At 41.0% G+C, this 16,793-nt stretch overlaps 1 protein-coding gene across 9 annotated transcripts in view; it reads left to right on the top strand.

The window, feature by feature from the left end:
- The first annotated feature begins 7,218 nt into the window (after positions 1-7,218).
- SNX13 (sorting nexin 13) overlaps positions 7,219-16,793 on the top strand; it is a 69,864-nt gene continuing 60,289 nt past the window's right edge. For 2 of the 9 annotated variants that reach the window (XM_075143620.1, XM_075143625.1), the window contains exon 1: positions 8,060-8,188. In XM_075143620.1, coding sequence (XP_074999721.1) covers positions 8,126-8,188 — 63 coding nt within the window. In that variant the 5' untranslated portion in view covers positions 8,060-8,125. Of the gene's footprint in view, positions 7,235-7,370; positions 7,611-8,053; positions 8,189-16,793 lie in introns of those variants that run through there. The other 7 variants (XM_075143622.1, XM_075143623.1, XM_075143624.1 and 4 more) reach the window with 7 other exon arrangements.

Here is a 16,793-nt window from a genome sequence, read left to right on the forward strand (position 1 = left end):
GATGTATTGCTGATGTCCTCATGTCAGCAGCAGCAGCATACATTGTTCCAATTCTTTCACAATAAACCGTGGAGAAACCTGTCTGTCTTTCTGGGAACTGGATGTAAATTATGAGAACAGACAAGTGGTAATTAGTCCTCCTGGTAAAATGAAGGAAGAACCCACACAGGAAAGCTGGGCTCCACCTCACGCATCCCTGTCTAGGTGGCACAGGCTGATTAATGAGATGCTCTTGTGTGTTAAGGGAAAGGGGAGTACTGGCAACACATGAGTAGGAGTTGAAGTTAAGAATGTAATGATCCTTAATTCAATCCTAAATGGCTTGCAGTGGTCTTGCAGAAGGTCTCCTACCTTTTAGAGGGAGTGTTACAATCAGAAAAAAAATTTTTTCAAAAAGTAACATGAAAAAAAAATCCTGTGAAAAACTTGGGTAAAAAAAGAGAATCTCAATGATAAACCAAACAAACCATAGAAATAGTCAGAGGTATCAAATCTTTAGTCAAGGACACATTTTGTATATAAAATCCACCCGGTTAAAGATTCTTCATAATGGCCTCTCTGACTATACGCCTACCTATGAGGAAGAGGAGTGCCTGAGGAACAGGTTTTTCTGGTGAAGGAGGGACCTTGTAGTCCTTGTAATACATGGAAAACAATTTGGACTTGACATAGGACCAGTTTTCAACCCTCCTTCAGGGGAACAGCAACTGACTTATGTTGTAAAGTACATAGGAGAGAGTATTCTGGGTCTGTTTTTAACAAAACCAGGGGAAATGTCATTCAACTAAGCAATGATTGTTGTACTCCTCTGTATTGTCCTCTTCCTAATGCATTACAAGCAGCATTTCACTTCAGGAGTTTGGATTTCCCATGGCTCTTTTCAATGATTAAATTAAATCTCTACATTTTGTAGGGTTTTTTGCATCAATCTTTGCTATGAACAAACTGCTATAAGAGGTTCAGGAAACAGGGAAATGTAAACAACTTTCATTTCTAGTGTCATGATTCTTAGAGCTTGGCTAATGGCTCTGAACACCTGGGGTTGCTGATACTGCAGACTGAATATTTATTTTACTCTTAGCTATTCCATTCTTCTCATTTTTTCCGCCCCCATCTGCCCCCCATAAGCAGATTAACTGTCTTAGAAAATTTGTTCATTATGGATTAGGCATTTAGGACTCAGTGGAAAACATCACCTAAAGAAAAAAAAAAAAAGGAAAAAGTTTTAGAATCTCTTCTAATTCCCCTCGCCCTCCCCAAGATAATGCATTAAACTACAAGAGTATTTATCCTCTGCTCAGCTTTTGGTTTTTAAATATATTTCCTAACTAAAAAACCTCTCATATCATGTGTTAACTGCAGTAGAGTTAGTCAGATTTCTCAGACTTCTCAGGATGACATCTTCATCTGGATTTATGTAAAGAGGACACCATCAATCCTAATTTTGCAGAATACAAAGATGGTAAATGGAGCTAATTTTTTTAATGCATAGTGAATAGCTTTGCTTCCTACTTGTCTTTCTTTTGCTAGCTGTCAGTCTTATTAAGTGGGTATTTTCTACCAAAATGTTTTGGATATAACCCATTTTGTGTTCTCCATGCACTGGATATCTTCATTTTGGTTTTAAGTCACTGGCAAATTTCAGTATCACCGTAACACTTTATCACAGTATCACTATCACTGTAACCACTATTAAACAGTATGTAACCTGAAAATTCAGGCCCATGCTTCATCTGCTTCACCTATGTATAGGACATACACCTAATGCCTGGAAGGATAACCATGATATAATGATGCAAACAAATTCTTCTTACCAGAAAAGTAAACTGAGTCCACTGGGTCTCCAGCACTGAACAAAACTAAAACTCATGTACACAAATTGTTTGCAATAGGTTCTAAAAATGGCCATATGTATGCTTGAGAAGATATCAAAAGGAGGTACTTTTCAGACCTGTGAGCCCATCACTTAGGCTGATCTACCTGCCATACACATTCAGGAGTTCAACTCTCAGAAGAGAAACCATCCAAACCCTTTTGCAACAGGTAGTTGCTGTCTTCAGGTCAAGCATGGGTAAGAGCAAATACTCTGAAGAGCAACAGAAATATCTTCAAACCACAGGGATATGTTCTCATGACTCCTGACCCACTTGGAAGGAGGGAATGGGATCATTTACTATACTGCAGAATAAGCATTCCATTTAACAGTTTTGTCTTCAAATTAGTGTATAATCCAGATAAAGAATTGCTTTGGTTGCTTCCAAATGAATTTTAAGAATTAACATGACTCTGCTGAAGAGTTTTGCTCTTTATGCTCTATTTTGCTCCCCTCTGTAGCAGCAGTGTGCAAATAGCATAGGAAGCCTTCTGTTTGTGTGCATTGTTTTCACAGAAAATCCACAGCCAGAAGCTAAGCAGCTGATGACGAACACCTATGTTACAATTCTGAGATTACTCTAGTCATGTCGTTATAGACTTCTGAAAGAGACGCCATTGCAATTTTGAGACAGTTTGTTTCCTTTGTATTAAGAAATATAGTTTATCTTTATTCTAACACTTGCTTAGACAACTAGGATTAAGCTGCTAAGGCAAACAGTGTCTGTCCTAGCTGGAGACAGCTGTTTGAATAGCAGAAAGTTCACTACAGTGAAGAAATATAAGCTGGCAAAAGCTTTAAAAGGAATTTCAGCCTCCAGTAAACAATTCTGAGAAGATGAAGAATGGGCAGATATTGCAAAGGATGAAGCAGGAATTACACCTGATGCTTCTTCAGTAATTATTTATCTAATGCCCAACATTCACATCATATTGTCTAGAGTGGCCCTTTCACATACAGTCTTGCATTTTCTGTCTGTGCTGCATCTCAGATGTACGCTGAGAAATCAGAATTGGAAATTATAGAGTCGTGATCGTGATCAGAAGCAAAACTTCTGATCAGGCAGCTCACACCGATGAGCTTAGAATAGGCAACATCCTGAAATAACAGAATATTCAAATTTCACACATAAAAGACACTCTGAGTTCCCCTTTCAATCATGTTGCTGTGCAGACTTTTGGGGTCATCTGATCTTACTGGAAATGCCATGGAATTCAACCATAAAGATAGAGAATTGCTTTTAAACAGTGAGGCTGAACACTTGAAATCTTTAATGACTACACATTCTTCAGAACTCCTCCATCCTGCCTTCTCCCCCCCCCCAAAAATAAATCCCAAACCAAACAACCCTATGCAAACTCCAACCATACGGCCAGCCTGAGCTACAAACAACTTAACAAGAGAACAGAAGCCAAACTTTGGTTTACATCGGTTGGTTATGGACAATCAGAGCTCATTTATAGTATACAGAAATAATTTTGTAAAAGATCTTTTCTAGACTGTAGAGAAAGGTACAAAAGTTCAGGCTTGTTGATGAAGTGAGAAACAGTCTAGTAGCCATTCTAATGAAACTGCTTAGAAAAGCAAAACTGGTCTGTTGTTCGCTCAGTCTGTCCCTCCCCCAACCCTGCCTGTTGTTTCCCCTTTCCTTAGTCTTCACTTGTCTTCTTGGGTACGCCGAGAGAACACATCCTTTTGCCCTCCAAATGCAGGTTACTGCTGTTTCAGAGGTTATCTTGATGGCAATTAGGTCACTGATTTCATTTTTCATAAGCTGGTGAGCTAACAGTTATTTAGGTTGTAGGGTTGCCCTCCTTTCTGTGCTGGAAAATGATTTGCGCTCTTTTGTGCTTCGCTGTAAGTTGGCACAGTTGCTCTTTTATCGCTAAACCTTGCCTGTGCCCCTTCTTCTGTGTGTGCTGCGTCCGCCCCCTCACAACTATACTTTTGTCTCTGAGCCTGCCTCTTAACTTAGTGCGCTCACTATGCTTCACTTTACAAAAATCTTTATAAACTTCTGGATGGAGAGCCTGCCGGTGCTATCCCTAATTCCTCCTGCTCTATTTCAGATTTGAACGCTGCATTCACCCATAATTTCAGTAGGTACCCTTGCAGCTTCCAGTGTCTGCAGTGGGATTTCAAAATGTGGATCTAGACCATCAGACAACTTACTTTGCTTATAGTCACTGAAAACTGTAATAAATGCAAAGAACGCTAAGACGTTTGGCAACAGGCAAGAGTTGTGTTATAAATATGAAGGTATTTGCAGCCATCAGCATTAAGGTACTTCTCCTAGTTGAATTAAGTATTTTTCTGGGCCTATGAGAAAGAAAATTCTGAGTATTTTAAGGACTGGGTGCAAAAACTTTCTGCCAGGTTTGCATTTGACTACATATATATACATTTGCCCTAACAGTGTTCTTCGCAGAGTGCTTGCAGGTTTGTGGAAGTGGCAAGAAAATAACGAATGTGCTGCTCTGCCTGAATGAGCACGGTGTTAATGTGGCTGCACCGCTTCTGCTAAGTATGCTGGCTGATTGCACCACCAGTCCCAAGCTGTATGTGTAACGAATGCAAAAGGATAAAATGTAAGGGATATGACTCTCTTATGGATGACTCATCAAGTCTAATAGCATTATTGTCACTTGAAGATGGGCTCAGGGAAACAAGTAAGTGTTCAAGTGCTTCTGGCCTACCATTGATAATCCTTTCAATCACAATTGAAGCCTTGTTTCCAGACCCACTCATACTAATTTAGAAACACCCTCCTCCCCAGAAAAAAAAAAAATTGTACCTACATGTTTTCAGTTTCAGGAACAGGGAACATAACTGTTTAATTCCTCAGTGATGGGCAGCTTTCTTTTCTCTTCCTTCTTTGTGCTACTCCCAGCAGACTAGTTTTTCAAGAAGTCCCTCATATCATCCTCTTTCCAAGCTGCTGCCTCTTCTCAGCTCTCTCTTATGATGCTGCCTCCTCTTCTGCCTTGAGTCTACTTTTGTGTAGTTCAGTCCTTCCTCACAGCCTCATTCCTGCTGTTGCAGTTATAATACCTCTCCCTTTTGAAGTTGAGATGGTATTAACCAAAAATTAGAACAATGGATTATAACATTAATAACTATTTTGCAACAATATTAAGGCTGTGCTGACAGGTGTAAAATCAGAGAACAGTTTTCAGTAGAAATATTCATAGTTTTATTCCAGCAGTACAAGAATGGAAGGTGCTTCCCTGACTAGTATGCTGTTGCGCTGCCAAATCCCAAGCAGAAGTAGAGGCAAATTCAAATTCAAGTATAAAGTATTAATTGTGACTTCATCTTGCTGTGAGATTTGCATAAGATTTGCTCATCTTTTACATCTAGCACACTTAGGATGTATACAGCTTTGCAGTAGTTTTCAAAGGTGATTACTTCTTTTGAAAACCTTACCCAATATATCTAAACATACAAGGTAAAGAAATATGTGCCAAGAGACAGTTTCTTTTGCTAGACCATGATCGTGCTTCAACTACTATAATTTATATAGATTCATAAATATCATGATACTTTTACCTCCTGTTTACCCCTTACATTTTATAAGCTGGGTCATTTATCTTATCAGTGCACGATACTGTGCCTTGCCCAGAGAAAGTATGTATGACTAAGTGACACGGCAAACAGCAGGTGTTTTTAAGTATTTTGATTCTATTTCCTACCTAGCTAAGTATGTGTTGATGTTTTTGCATAATTACACAACTGATGATTTACTGAGCACTCTGCTACATTATGGGTCCCTTCAGGGTTTCCTCTACCACAGACCTGAGCACAGGGCATTATTTGGCTGAATGGAAGCGTGATGAAAGCCACGAATAGAGAACCACAGCTGTGTATATGTATGACTGTCTTCCAAATAAGCATCTACAAAATGCTGTAAATAAATATTAGGGGACCAAAGCAATACAATGGAATTGGTATTTCACAACACATTGCTCAATATTTTTGAACAATTTTTAATTTAATCTTTAATCAAGATGGTGAAATACCATGTGCAAGACCACTGCATGGTTCTGTTATTGTTAAACCTATTGTTTAAAAGAGAGTTGTGTGTGCTGCGAGATTTGGATTTTCTCAGGGATCAGCTTGGAGGAAAGAGTAATGCTAACAAGAAACATCCACAAACAGACTCAGAAGTACAAAGCTTACTAGATACTTAAAAAAAGTTAATATTTTGGATTATTTAGAAAAGGCAAATAAACTATTATGAATATCGACGGTCTGCTTTTTTTGAAAGGGTGATCCATGTGACTAACAGCTGGGTCTCTGTCAGGGGAAAAACAGTTGTATGAGTAAAATCGAAACTCCGTAATCCTCACCAATAAAACTAAGAAGTGGGCAACCTTGAAGTGCTAAGTCTTTAACAATCCCTGGGAAAATTAGAGAACTTCTACAAAACCCACCAGCCTTAAGGGCTGCCTAACGCCCTTTGCACCTCTGCAAGAAAAGGGGCTTTGCTTTTACTCGGGGAGAAAAAATTGAAGAAGGTTGGTTTTCTTCACGTTATAATAGCAGTGTTGTTTTTCCTCCATCTTTATTGCTAATCATTACTACTACTTTAGTGTGCATTTTCTATTATTGGCAATGCAGTAAAAAACCCCATCTTGTTTCTACTCTCCTAATGCACCTAAGGTTATCTTTGTAACTTTAAAGTCTACTTAAAAAGCAAGCAAGCAAACAAAAACCCACTGAACAGTGTTTAACGGAAAAACAACAAGTTTCAGACAGGAATCTTTCCGTGAATTCAACACTGAGCTGTGGGGGTACGTCGCCTGGTGAGCAGGGCTCGCTGGTCTGGTGCAGGCACGGCTCCGGTTCTGAGACGTGTTTCGGTTCCACAATTTACGCCACTACTTAACAACGTTGTGGGGAACAGACTTACAGATTTCTCTTTCTTGACATCTAGAGCAGGTAAAGACATGCAGTGCTGCATATGTTACTGGTGGATGAGAGGCATGCTGCTTGGTCAGAAATTTAAAAAATATTTCAATTAGCGTCCTCGGAATAGCTGCCTGGCACCCAAGAGCTCAGAGACAAGGCACACCAGCGTCTCAAGGGAGACAGGGCAAAAAAAACCCACAGCAGAGCGGCTTTGACAACAATGTTTCAAGTTCTGCTGCCCTCAACTTCTCCCTTCGGGCTGCGCAGTGTTGCAGGGCCCCTGCACCGCGGGACGGGCCCCGGCTACGGCACTGACACCCCCCGAGCCATACCCGACGCCTGGATCTACCAGACCGCGGGGCCCCGGCGCCTGCCCAGCCGCCACACCGCAGGCCTGGGCCGGACCCTGGCAGAAGGCCGCCTGTGCAGGTTATGGTCCCCCCGGCCCAGGTGGGCAGCTGCGCGCATTAGGAGAACGGTGGGCCCGGCCGTGGCGGGGCGGGGAGGGGAGTGAGCCGGCCCCGGCAGGGGCGGCCCCGCGTCCCGCAGCCCCAATGGGCGGACGCGCCGGGCGGGGAGCGGCGGCGGCGGTGCACGTAGCTTTCCCAAGATGGCGGCCTCTCCGGACCGAGCTGCGAGGGCGGCTGCGGGGCTGGGGGCGGCGGGCGGTCGCTGAGGGAGGCGGCAGGGGGCTGGCGGCGCTCGCCTCGCCTCGCCTCCCCGCAGGGTGAGGGGGAACTTTCCGCGCGGCCGCGAGGCTTCACCATGCTGCGGGGCTAGAGCCGCCGAGGCGCCGCAGCGCAGCGGGGTAATAATGTTAGCAGAGGTAAGAGCCCTGCCGCGGCCGGCGGGGTGCGGGAGGGGAGGGGAGGGGAGAGGGCGGCTCTACGTCCGCCGGAGCGGGCAGCTGCGCGCCGCGGCCCGCGGCCGAGAGGAGGCTCTGCTCTCCGCCGGGGCCTCCGACCTGCCTAGGTAGCAGGCAGCCTCCCTCTTGGCCGGGGAGGGCAGAGGCGCCGACCAGCTCGCCCAGGGCAGCGCCGGGCCCCTTTTGTCACCCCTCCCTCCTCCCCGGCCGGGCGCTGTTCCCCCGTCAGGGGCCGTCAGGGTGGGACGGGAGGGGGACGCTCCAGCGCCGCGGCGGAGGCCGGTCCGCCGTGCCTGCTCCGTGCGGCAGCCGGCCGCCGGCCGGGGCGGGCCCGCCCTCCCTCGCGGTCCGCCGGCGGCTGGGCTTTCCCGCCCGGCGAGGGGCCGCGGGGCCGCTCCTCTGCGGCAGGCCCCGTTTCTGGAGGAGCACACCTGGTGAGGAGGCGGCCTGCCTCGGCCCTAGGCCTCGCCGGAGAGATGTCCCCGCCCGGGCCCCGAACGCCGGCTCCGACTTCATCCCCTCTGGCCTCCTCCTTTGCGGTAGCTTCGTAAAGGCTCTGTGTTTGCTTTCTTCTTGAACGGCTTAAACCGAACGGTTTTGCTGTTGCAGGAGTTTGTGGCTGTAGGTAATTGGTAGAAGTTAGCTGCCTCGGTTCGCCTGTCCCTGGTAGGGGTTTTCTGTCCCAAAGCAGCTGGGCAGCTAAGCTGTGAGGCAAGCAGGTATTTGAGGATCAGCGTGGGCTAGAAATGGCTACTGTGTCCAAAGATGTTCTCAAAGGGGGAATCTGACCGTGTTTCCTAGTTGCTGGAAGTGAGAATTTCCCCCTACTCAGTTTTCTCTACAAAGACCGATTGATTTTCTATTTTTAATATGTCAGCAAGGTGTCTGGCATACAGATACTTCTCCAACATGATGATTGCATTGCCTGTGTTTTATAATCTGTCATTTTATCCTGCGGTGAAGGTTATTTGTCCAAAACTGAATTGGCTTAAATCTTGAAGGGTGAAGGCTTGCTTTCTGACATCTGAAAAATTTAGCTTTGATTTCCTGAATGATAGCTAAAAAAGTATCCTGAAGATTTCAATTTGCATCAGTTCAAAGTTTCAGAGCATTAGGAAAGTGGTTCTGTAGTGCTGTGAGCTCTCAGATTTCCCCGGGAGGATAAAATCTGCCGAGTGAGTTAAACCTGTAAAAATACGTGACCTGTTTTTGCATGAAGGATATTTGGTGGGTGATCATGGTTAATAATCTGCATTAAATAGTGTTGGTGAGTGTGATGTGTAAGCATTAACCATAGTAATTTAGATTACTTTAAGGGTGGCTTAGAATGTTCTGGGTCGGTGCCTCATACTGGACTATTTGTTCTGTTTGATGATGGCTGTATGTGCCCTTCCAAGACACTTTATCATCTTGGAATTGAAATTTTTTTTCTAATAGCACTGATGTAGCAGCGTGGATGACACTTGCTCCATTGACTTTTTGAGGTAAAACCTAGTACTGATGTGTGTGATGACCTTAGCCTTGGTGTCTGGAGGACTGATGTACTTTACATCTAGTTTCTGTATATAAAATATTTGTAGACAAGATGCTTCAGGGTAAAGTATTCCAGGCTTGGTCTCTGCCAAGGAGATGACTTTAAATTTTGGGGGGGTCTAGCAGTTGCCAGCTTTGCTTGCCTGCCTGAAAAGCAGTTGTAGGGAGTTCTTCAAACAACCAGACGGCTCTTGGCTGTCAGAGGACCCACCTGACATGTGAACTGGAAGCAGTCTTTTCCAGCGTTTTGGATGTTCCCATGGTGACTTGGTAGCTAAAACACCTTGTGAAAACTGCATGCACTCATAGCCATGAATCCTTTCTACACTTTGCAAAAAGTTGCACATTGCTTCAAGCCTACTGGTATATGTAGAGTATTCTATAAACATCTAAATCTCTCTCCCTTTTTTTTTTTTTTTGCGTTATATGTGAAAATTGAGGTGGAATGTATGGCGGACTGACATTAGAGTAGGGCAATAGTGAAAACTGCACATGTCTGTAGGCTGCCTAGATTTATCTTAATAACTTTGAGGAGGGAGAGCGCTGGACAGCTAGTCAGTCTGCTGTTTTTTTTCCTCTCTTAGAATAACTATTTTACATATAGTGAAATGAGATAAAAGAAGTTCGGTGGATATTTGTGGACTTGTATAGTTTGCTACTGTCTAGAATGGCCAAGATCACTGTCATTTTTTTTTTTTTGAGCCATTAAAAATTTAGAAACATTCCCCCAGTATAACTGTTAGTTTTATAATTTAACAATGTAGACAATATTATTCTTAAATATATTTAAGCATGAAGGAAAGGCAGAATCTGGTTCTACATGTATTGTTATCATGCAGTTAAAACATAACTTAGAGTTTCTCAAGATCAGTTTCCTACATCTTTTGACTGTATCCTTATATGCAGACCCCAGCAGATTCAGTCCAGTTTTGTGTGGATGCAGTTAGGATTAGGACCTTGCAATCAGTAATTTCAGGGGAAGATCGCACTTCCCGTCAGGAAAAAATACCGGGTGTGTTTTTTTATTTGGCCCTTACTGCAGGTCGTCTTATTTCAGTTGCATCAGAAATCATGTCGTTGGATGGGAAGCACATATACTTATTTACCTACTTAGCAAACACCATTCCCCAATTTTTCATCATCTTGGCCGTCGGCACTTATTTCTGCAGTCACGTTGAATACATTCTGTCTGCATGCGTTCAGAGTCCTGCGGCAGTGATCATTCTGCTGGATTGGCCTTTCTGTGTATTTTCACTTGTTCCCCTTTTCGTGTTCATCAGATGTCTCCTTTGCTTTTCAAGACCCAGTGCGGCCTGTTTCCATGTGACTTACTGTTTCAGCACTTTCTCGTCTGATGAGGCCATGATGGACACAAGTTGCAATGGTCTGTCTCTTGTGTTTTCAGACAACTGTCTTCACCATTCTTGTTTCTTGTGTGGTAGCAACTGTACTGCCCAGACTACAGCGAGGCAGCTGGTGTTTTACAAGTCTGGTTCTTGCTGGTCAATGGTGTTTTAAATTTTGATGGGAACAAACATTAAAGAGGATTTTGATGGGACTTAGTTTACAAGAAGTTTTAGAATGTCTTTCAAATTGATGGCCTGTGCTGTCTGCATTTGCAGCCAGTGTTGCCTCTAAAGAAGGCACTTTAGAAAAAGTGAGGAGTAGATTTCTTTTTCCATTTTTTTTTTCCTCCAGTTGCTCATTAAACTGCTTTGAGATGCTTAGTGAGGACTTCCTTCCGAATTATCAGCAGCTAAATTTTCGACAGCTTAATTCTCAGCTTAGTAAGAGTACTTTGTTGCAGTACTAGTGATGGTTGAGAAGATTTTTGAAATTTGACAAAATAGGAAATTTTTTTTTCTTGGCCACAACTGAAAATGAGCCATATAAAATGAGCTCTGTCGTGTTGATATTTCTTGTTATTGCAACCGGTTAAGATAATTCTCTAACTACATGTAGTATTTCCTTTCTGTTAAACAATCTATTTGTTATTTATAAGAGATGTTTAACAAACTTTTTCGTTAAACTTCGATAGCTACTAACCACTGAGAACTGTTTTTGAGCAAAACCACGCAAATTAGCCTAATTTTTAAGAATAAAGGTTGACTCAGCAGCTTGTTTTAACTTGCTTTAGAATAATAATGAGTTAGCCTTACTGGAACAGTAGCACATTGTAATGTATATGTTAGTCCAGCTCTGAAAGATGCAGAACACAGTTAACTGCTTGATATACTCTAGCATTGTTAATTTTTTCTGTTCCTTGATACGTGGCTGTGGAAGGTTGCACTGATGCTTCATGTGACTGAACTATGTTTTGCTCGTAGAGACAGCTTCAAATGTGTAGATAATTAGCAGGGTGTGGAAAGAAATTAGTTTTCTGTCCTTTTGTGAAACTTGCATACTGGGGCTTTGCTTTGGTGCCAGTGTTTTGTCAGATGAGATCTAGCTGGAGCATCAGTTGCAAGCCCTTGGGAGGTAAAAAGCTTCTCTTTCTCCTTCAATATATTCTGCAAACGAAGTCTACCCTATTGCTGGTCTGTTTTGTGCCCCTAATTGTTGCTATGACAGCTCTTTTAATAACTCCATATTCTGTGGAGTGTCAGTTAAAGTTACGAGAGGAATGGTGAAATTAGGAAAATTAACCTTTTACAAAGAATGGATGTCGTATGTTCCTCGTATTTGTTTTTAAATATTTTGCTGCCTGTTAGTAAAAGATAGTGTCTAACTGCTCAGGACTATTCTTACAGTTTACCGTTGGGCCTAAACTGCTGAGACTGAATGCAGAGTTCTGCAACAACTCTAAAATGTCAGTCTGGACCATTCCCCAAAACAGCGTGGAAGAAGAAAAGTGTGAAGTTCCTTAGTTCAATAAAAATAGTAATAGCTTGTCTGGTTAGGTAGCTGAAGGAGCTCCAAATGATGATTTCCTCTGTCTGGTTGCGCTCTAGGGAATTATCTCTGTTTTAAATATGTTTGTCCCTTTCTCCCCACCCTTACAAAGATGACAAAGCATGTTTTCCTTTGAACTAGCATTAAGAGAGTTGCTATTATTAGAAACAAGAAACCATTGGTGTTGTGTGTAAGTTATTGGCAATACTTAAAGAATTAATATTTTGAAGTCCCATTAGCACTTTTCACCATTGCTTGGCTGAGAGTACCAAGGCTGGAATAATAGCAAAATCAATTGCAATTGGCACTTGCAGTTACATGAGAGAGAAACTTCAAGAAGTACAAGGCATCATCATTTTGGGCTTAATTGCTTGTTCTCTTTCCCCTCCTCCCCCAATAAGTAATGTCTGATTTCTGAATTGAAAAAATGAGGCATTATTTCATGATGTAATGATACTGAAATGTTTTAACAAGAATACCCTAACCTTGTTTACATAATTTCTCTAGTATTACACCTTAAAATGATGACTGTGCAATTGTGATTATAGGTATGAGGTAAAAAGGGCATTTATTTTTAATGTGAGTAAAATAGATGATTTGTATGTTCAACTAGGGGACTCCTTTTATAACTGCCATTTATTTTGGGAAAGAGGTCAATTCCTATCCTGTCAGAGTTTGGGAATACCTGTTAAAGATTTTATTCTTGCTCTGAAGCAGAAGTAGCTGTAAAATCCTCAGAGAGTGGAGGTGGGTTTCTGAAGAAGTTGCAGTGTCGATTGGCTGTTTTCTGTATGGAAGGGGATGCCATCTCAGTGTTGCAGTTAAAACAGCATGAGTCAAATTTATTCTTGTGTTTTAACATTGGCATTTTACAAACATCAAAAAAGGCCCACAAATTTTTAACTAGTTTTGTTCAAGTGGGATTCTCTGAAAATCCAGGGATTTCCCAGGACAGAATACAGAGTTTGACCATAGTGGTTAGTATTTTATTTTGAAGCTATTTCACCAGTGGCCCTTAAACTTCTTCAGTCCTGCTGCTTTGCATATTTTCTGGGACAGTAAGCACAAGACCAATTTGATTTGAACCTCACCAGTTAGTCAGTCCACCAGTTGCCAGCAGGAGAAGGAGATAAACTCATCTCTGCTTGCTTATTTTCCATTAAGTCCCTTCCTGCATCAAATGGCCTGTTTGATGTCCGTTCTGTGCCTTGGCTTGTTTAGAAGAATTTTTGATTATCAGAAATATTAAGTATCAAGAAGTGCTTCCTATTTCACAGGTGGAAATAGCGCTGTGTTCATTGAAGTGAGGGGTAATATGGCCTAATTAAAAGTTCACAGGTACCTATTGTCTATAACATTGATGTCTAAAATGCTTAATTCAGTATCCTATTGTAGTTGGAGTTTTGGGCAGGAAGATGAGCTTTACACATTTTTCTTTTGAAGAACATTCATAAATTTGGGGCTTACTTTGAAGAGTATTAGCTGCTTAAGTGCAGCTGTGCTTTTGTTACAGTGTGATTTTATTTTTATTTTTTATGTCTGTTCCTCTGACTTTCTTCCCATAATCCCATGCTTCTGGGGGGAACAGGGTGATCCCAGTTCTATTTTAATCAAATCTGTTTGTGTCAGAATGCTATTATTTCATAAATACTGCTATTTTAAGATCATGTATTCCTGTTCTTCAGTATATTTTTGCAATTCTAAGAAATAACTATCAAGACTTCTACTGGTGCCTCTGAGGCAGTGTAGGTTAGGCTATTTCTTGTGATGTAAGGGAATGAACTTACCCAGGAAGTTTGAATTGCTACATATCCTGTAGGATGCTTTGCATTTCCACTCTTCCTGTCGGTGCTATCAGACAAGGCCAAGTAGAAAATACTCTAGAAGTTCGTTGCAAAATTCTTGCCACAGCTAACTAACTGATTATGAAACAGTGCCTCAAACTTGGGATAATTTCTCTCAGAGCTCTTAATAGGTACTGAAAGCAATGGCAAAGAATGTACCTGATGTTCCCAGACATCCTGTATTCAGCATTTGGCATTCCAGACTGCACGGATGAGTTAAAAATCTGGTGGTGTATATGCTTTAGGAAATAAGTATCCAACCTGTGTAACTGTAGAAAGAATGATTGCTTTAAAGTTTTGCTGATCGTCAAAATGATCTTGGAACTGTTTGACTTGGAGACATGATGAAGCCTTGCTTGTTGCCATGCTGCTATTGTAACAAATGCTGCTGCAGACGGAGGAGAGATGTCTCTGATGAGTCTCGGGTCGTTTCTTCTGTGTGAGGCCTGGCACCTCTTCACTTAAACCTTTGCATTCTATGTCCTTTATAATAACTCAAAACTTTGTTTATTTCCAATTTTCCCAAATGTTGTAGTATTTTATCATCTTACTTTTCTGAAGCATATGTAATGATTTTTGTGATATCTTGAAAATAATAGGATCAGTAATAATGATATGTATTCCTTATCCACTGAAGGAACTATTTGTGCTTGAAATGGTGTCTGTATTTTGGTGTATGATCCCCCCTTCCCCTTCCCCCCCTCCCCCGCTATGCCGAGTGTTGGGTTTTCTTGTCAGTATATCTTGGCATATTTGTTACTTATAGATGTCTTAATTTTTAATGAAATCTATGTTTGATTGAGGTAGCTAACCTCTTTTAACATACTTGGAAGAAAAATACTTTTTTATAGTTTATATACTCAAATTAGTATTTCTGATCACAATGCTAACAAATTGAAATTTCATTAACTTCATAAAGTAAAATCATATACTATGGAAATCTTAAATTTTGTGATTTAAGGTCTCAATTACAGATTTAATGTGATGGTACGTATAACGAAATGGGGATTACTTATTACGGTTCATTTATTGCTTATATATAATTTTTAAGTTTTTACAGACAACAAATTGTTTTGTGTTAATATAATTTTCATTGTTTTGATAAGATATTTCTTTATAACATTAGGCTAGGGGAATAAGAGTGAAAATTTAAAATACAACCTTACCACAGTTTTCCTTTTCACAGTCAACATTTGTTTTCTAAATTGAGTATTCTGTAGTAGTTGTGTTAAACATAATTTACTCTCGCTTTGTGTGTACAAGCATTTAGTACTAGCACCTTGCTTTATGGTGTTAGAACTACATACTGCATTCTCTCTTTTGTGCTTCATGCTTGCATTAATTTGACTTGCATGTGTGACTAAAACTTTGAAATAAGTTTTATTTATTTATTTATGTTGGTTTTAAGGTCTGGACTTTAAATAGTATTGGTCTTCTATCTTTCAGTTGGCAGTTGCTCTACTACAGCTTCTTAAAGAGTTCTTAAGAAGATCACAAGTTAGGAACAGTGAGACCAAAGGCAAACTTCATGTTCTTATGAAAGTTTCTAAGCTCTTGCATTACTTTATTGGGTATTTTCCTTTATTGAATTCTCCAATTAAGGATGGTCTGCTGTTGCCCATTACTGTTTCTTACTCTTTCTTACTCTTTCTTACTCTTTCTTACTCTTTCTTACTCTTTCTTACTCTTTCTTACTCTTTCTTACTCTTTCTTACTCTTTCTTACTCTTTCTTACTCTTTCTTACTCTTTCTTACTCTTTCTTACTCTTTCTTACTCTTTCTTACTCTTTCTTACTCTTTCTTACTCTTTCTTACTCTTTCTTACTCTTTCTTACTCTTTCTTACTCTTTCTTACTCTTTCTTACTCTTTCTTACTCTTTCTTACTGTTTCCCTCTTTTCTTTTGTTTTCTATTTGAAATTATTTTTCTGTTTTAATAATCTCAATATAACATTGTGCTTACACTCTTCTTAATTTTTCTCTCTGGATTTCTAGAGATTTGCCCATAACTGTTATTTCTCTTAATCTCTATTTTTTGGTGCATTATGCAAAGCATTTTTCTGTTTTCCAGTGATCAAAGTAACTGTGTTGCTGCTGGGTGGAATAGTATACCTGGGTTAGTCTATGAATGCTTCTACCTTGCTGTCTGTATGGTTCTTCTTTTGTTTATTACTTGTTGCTCTCATGTGTTTCCTTCTTCTTTATTTTTCTTCCTTATATATTTAACTTTGTTTTCCTGCTGCTGTCACTGGGTTGGCCATACATTTTTCTTTAGATATCCTGCATGCAGAAAGGAATTTAGGATGCTAAGAGTGCCATTTCATGTTCGACTTAACTGGTCTAGTTTGGGCTGCTACTGAAGAGGTTTTCTCCCTCCCAACAAACTGGTGTGATGCTGCTGCTTGTATCAGGTCTAGCAGCTGAGCAGCAGCTGCATGAGGAATTGTTTCGTCTTGGTGAACCAGCCTTCTGGAGAGGTGTGAGGGTGGGGAACACAAGAGAAGTTGCCAAATCAGCAGCTGCATGGTCCGGTGCGAGGAAAGTACATAGTGCTTTCCTGCATTTTCTTCTGTTTAGATCTAAAGTGAATCAATATCCAAAATAATTCCTGTCCTTTTGAAAACAGGGAATGTCATCATTCCTTTTGTGACTTCTGAATGCATCTCTGCCTCCAGAAAAAGTTAAGAGTAAGGTTAGCTATCTCCACTTTGGTCAGGTTTCTTTTTTGTTCTTCATGTTCTTGGGCAAGTGGCAATGAATGAGGTTTTTAGATACTGTCTGTAAACGTGCCCTGAGCTGGATACTCAAATGACTTTAATTAGTTTCATCTATAGTTAGTTTCAGTCTATAATCTTGAAGTATTAGTGGCAAGAGTT

Source organism: Calonectris borealis, chromosome 2 (assembly GCF_964195595.1).
Source record: "Calonectris borealis chromosome 2, bCalBor7.hap1.2, whole genome shotgun sequence".
Classification (NCBI taxonomy): Eukaryota; Metazoa; Chordata; class Aves; order Procellariiformes; family Procellariidae; genus Calonectris; species Calonectris borealis.